The sequence below is a fragment of the Rutidosis leptorrhynchoides genome, chromosome 5 (genome assembly GCF_046630445.1).
Source record: "Rutidosis leptorrhynchoides isolate AG116_Rl617_1_P2 chromosome 5, CSIRO_AGI_Rlap_v1, whole genome shotgun sequence".
NCBI lineage: Eukaryota > Viridiplantae > Streptophyta > Magnoliopsida > Asterales > Asteraceae > Rutidosis > Rutidosis leptorrhynchoides.
The window spans coordinates 159,474,914-159,479,156 of NC_092337.1; the positions used below are offsets into that span (position 1 = coordinate 159,474,914).

The following is a 4,243-nucleotide window of genomic DNA, read 5'->3' on the forward strand; positions in this document are numbered from 1 at the left end:
ACACTTAATCGGTGTATGCTATCATAGGGTAAAGGAAGTCGCGCAGCGCTTAGCTATTCGCGGGTTAAAGCTTTATATTCAAGTGCTCATAAAAGATGTATAAACTTTTTACAACACTTGGGTTGTACGCAGAAAATCTCGTGGTTTAAAACAAAGAATCATTACTCTGAATACTGTTTTTCAGACTCTGCTTTATGTTACTTAAACATGTGATTTACCAACAAGAGAACTATGACATAGTTGTTTTCTACAAACATTTGAAACTTGATATGAAATTGTCTACAAACTTTTGATATGAAACCTTTGAGGTCTCATACGTTACATTTGACTACTTAAACTTGTGTTTTACAAGCAAGAAAAACAAAACTTATTTGATGTCAAACCCAATCGAAACTTGACATCCTTGTTTACAGACAGTTTAAAACTTGACATTTGCTGTCTGCAACTTTTCATATTAAACCTTGGTGATTTTGTGTTGATAAACTTTTTGCTGAAAATCGTTTCTTAAACAAAAATTATTGTTTACTTAAACCTGTAGATTCACTCAACATTATTGTTGACCCGGTTTGCATGTTTTATCTCAGGTATTAATTGATTCCGCTGTAGAATTTTGCTGTTACATAGAAGTCAAGCCATGCACTGGGACCAGAGTTAACATCGCCGTTAATGGACTTTGACGGGGGTGTTAAAGAAGATGACCAATAACCACTACCATATGCTACATATAGATATTAAAGTTGTAATCATATCACAAAAATGACTCTCGGTCCACTAACGTGCGTCCGAACCATTATATGATAATAAAATAAATATGAAAATGACCAATAACCACTACCATCGATTAATTCGTCACCATTTTCGTGACCGTGTTCTTTGGTTGGGTTGTAATCATGTTGTCCAGTGGTGTTTGTTGGTTCGATGTGAACCTATTCATGTCTCTTCCTCGATGGGGGTTTTCTTTCCTCATCTCTAGCTGGACATGGTGTCCGTTTACTGGAGTTTAGACCGACGTTCTCTCGACCATTTGTGCATTGCTTTTACCTAGTCGAATTTAGGTGTTTGTTTAGTTTCCTTTGTGGTTTTGATCTTCACCGGAATTATTTCTTTGTTGCCAGAATCCTCTTTCTCTGACCTCCGTTTTGTTCAGGAAACAAGACGGCGAGTTCCATAGTTTTCGCTAGTGATTGGATGTAGTTTTTTTTTTTTTTTTTTTTTTTTTTGTGGTTTCCTAATTTGAAGGCGTTCAGATATGGTGTGCATCGGTTTTTCTTTTCGAACGGTAGCTTCTTTGTCGGTGGTGTCTATTGGGGTGGTCTTTATGCTTCGCATCAATTGTTTTGCTCCGCCTGTGACGTTCTCTCGCTTTGATATGTGGTTGTGTTGTTATTTTAGTGAGTGGTCGGATCTTTTTCCGGTAGTTTATTTTGCCCACTATCCAGTATGATGCCGACACCTCTGTTGTGGTGGAGGGCGCTTTGGAGGACTCTTGTGTTCTCTTCATTGGCTTTTTGGGCCAGTAGGAATGATTTTAGTGTTGCCGGTTCATAGGCTACTTTATGTTATAGATGTAGTCACGTTTTAGTTCCTAATTTTTATGTTTCACCATGTTAGTAATTAATTTTGTTTAAGATGTTGTTGGCTATGGCTCGTTCGTTGATTCTTTTTTAATCGACTCAAGGGATGAAAAAAAAACCCGTACCCGATGGAGAAAACCCAAAACCCAATATTTTTGGGCGATTCGGATCGGGTAAATGGGTCAAGGGTCGGGTATGGGATGGTTTTTATTTTTTCCGTTGGTTTCGGTTTGGGATGATTTTAGACACAAACCCGATTACCCAGCCCGTATACCTGAAAAAGACCCGAGTCCATATACGTGCCCCGTATACCCGATTACCCGACCTATAAACCCGATTACCCGGCCCATATACCCAAAAATAGACTCGAATACCTGTGAAAAATCCGTTAATCGCTAGTTATTAACTAAATGGGGAACCATCGGGTTCTGGGCCGGGTTTGGGACGGGGTTTTCGAATCGGGTCCGGTTTTGGAATTATCTAAATCCGGCTAAAACCTGACCCGATGCAGAGTAAGTGCTTGCTGATCTTTTTATTTAATGTTATTATGTTCTCTAGAAAAAAGAACAGAAAACATATACAGAGTTGTTAAATTTGAATTAAATGGTTACTAGAGAAACACTTTGGAAATTGGAATAGAATAATTGTATAGATACAGATTTTACAGACATTTTACATTACATAACACAAAAATTCATGTTTCACAATTACAGAATTTTTAACTCTGCTGAAATATGTAAAAAGGGTAAGAAAATAAGTGAAAAGAAAAGAAGTTCTAAATTATCTATGAAAGTGTGAAAAACAACAACATTAATTTTGTAACGTGTTTTATTATTATCGAGTAATAACTTTAATTCAATACTATTGTATAATTGTATAAGGGTATTAAATTCACAGCTTCACAACCTCCGGGATGTGCACCGGGTACCTATCAATGCAATCTTCCCATGGTCCACCGGTCGGAGTTTTTATATTCCGGTTACATTTCCAAACGGCACTATTACACTTAAATCCACTCCCAAACGCTATTTGCCAAACCCTATCTCCTTTTTTCATCCTCCCTTTCGATTCAATGTAACTCAACTCATACCACAACGACGATGATGACGTGTTTCCAAATCGGTGCAACGTCATTCTAGAAGCTTCCACATGTTCACTTGATAACTGAAGATTCTTCTGTAACTCATCAATAACCGCTCTACCCCCTGCGTGAATACAAAAGTGCTCAAACGCTTGTTTGAAATCAGGAATATACGGTTTCCATTTCGGATTGAATATTTTTCGGCCGATGAGCGTGAAGAGAAAAAGAAGCTGTTCAGATGCCGGTAGGACTAACGGACCGATTGTCGTAATGTTTGATTTAAGTGCTTCAGCTGCAATCACCATAAGATCTTTGGACAAATTGATTCCAACAAGTCCTTGCGGATCTTCTTGTTCGTAGACGCATTTAAATGCTCTGTCATCCGAACCTTTATGTGTTCGGACGACGTGAACAAGCTTATACTTTGCGCGGGTCTGGTCGCGGCGCTTGTTTGATAACAAAAGCGCCGCGGCCCCCATCCTGAAAAGACAGTTGGGAAGCAGCATCGCGCGCTCGTTTCCTTGGTAATAATTAGGGGTGATGATTTCTGTACTAACAACAATCGCATTCGAATTAGGAAGAACTTGAAGCAAATCTCGAGCTAGATCGATTGAGATCAAACCGGCACTACATCCCATACCGGATAAATTGTAACTCATGATATTACTTCTCAATTTATACTTATTTATAACCATAGCTGATAGGGAAGGTGTAGGCGAAAACAAGCTGCAATTGACGATAATAATATCGATATCTTTGGGTTTTAAACCGGTTGTTTCGATTAATGAATCGATAGCGGAGAAAATAACGAGTTCCGCCTCGGCCCTAGCAGCCTCCATGTTAGGTTTAGGCGGAATGTAATGAATAGCAGGGGGTAGACTGGTTTCTTCACCTAATCCAGAACGTTCTAGAATTCGCATTTGGAATTCAACACTTTTAGGGTTATCTTTTAGGTTAAGCCTAGAGTGTTCCATGAAAGTAGAAAACGGAACGCGGCACGTGATAGGAGCTTTGTAGCACGTGTAATCAACAAGGTAAACAGATCTAGGTTTAGACATGAAATAGACAGTTGAAATGAGTAAAATGAGAAAAATTGAGGATATAATATGAACAATATCGAGTTCAAGAGATTTAACGGTGGCGATGATCTCATCTGGACCGAGATGAAGGAGATGGACGGCTATTGTGGCGATGATCGGAATGAATAAGAATGTTAAGAAGTGATTAACCAAGTACTGGTAACCGAGTTTAACATATTTGAGTTTAACTGAAGAAGAGAAATCAGGTAAGATTTGTGGTGGCATATTTGAAAATTTTAATTTTAATTTCAACTAAAAAATGATGGTGGGAAATGGAAGGGATGAAAAAATTTAGGGAGATGGAGGGAGATTTAAAGGCAAGTTGATAGCAATGAATGAAAACAGATGAGAAGATATAAATGAGGGGCCAGGTCATCTTCAACATCAGGCAACGGCTATATATATATATATATATATATATATATATATATATATATATATATATATATATATATATATATATATATATATTGGACCAATCCACATTAAATGGGGTACAAACTGGATAA

At 37.9% G+C, this 4,243-nt stretch overlaps 1 protein-coding gene across 1 annotated transcript; it reads right to left on the reverse strand.

Moving 5' to 3' along the window:
- Positions 1 to 2,209: 2,209 nt before the first annotated feature.
- Positions 2,210 to 4,029, reverse strand: LOC139848092 (3-ketoacyl-CoA synthase 6-like). Its single transcript, XM_071837821.1, has one exon. The coding sequence runs from the start codon at positions 3,957 to 3,959 to the stop codon at positions 2,466 to 2,468; it is 1,494 nt and encodes a 497-aa protein (XP_071693922.1). The 5' UTR covers positions 3,960 to 4,029; the 3' UTR covers positions 2,210 to 2,465.
- Between the last annotated feature and the right edge of the window lie 214 nt (positions 4,030 to 4,243).

Excerpts from the sequence above, each read along its gene's own strand:
- LOC139848092 (XM_071837821.1), bottom strand. The coding sequence starts at position 3,959 with ATGCCACCACAAATCTTACCTGATTTCTCTTCTTCAGTTAAACTCAAA.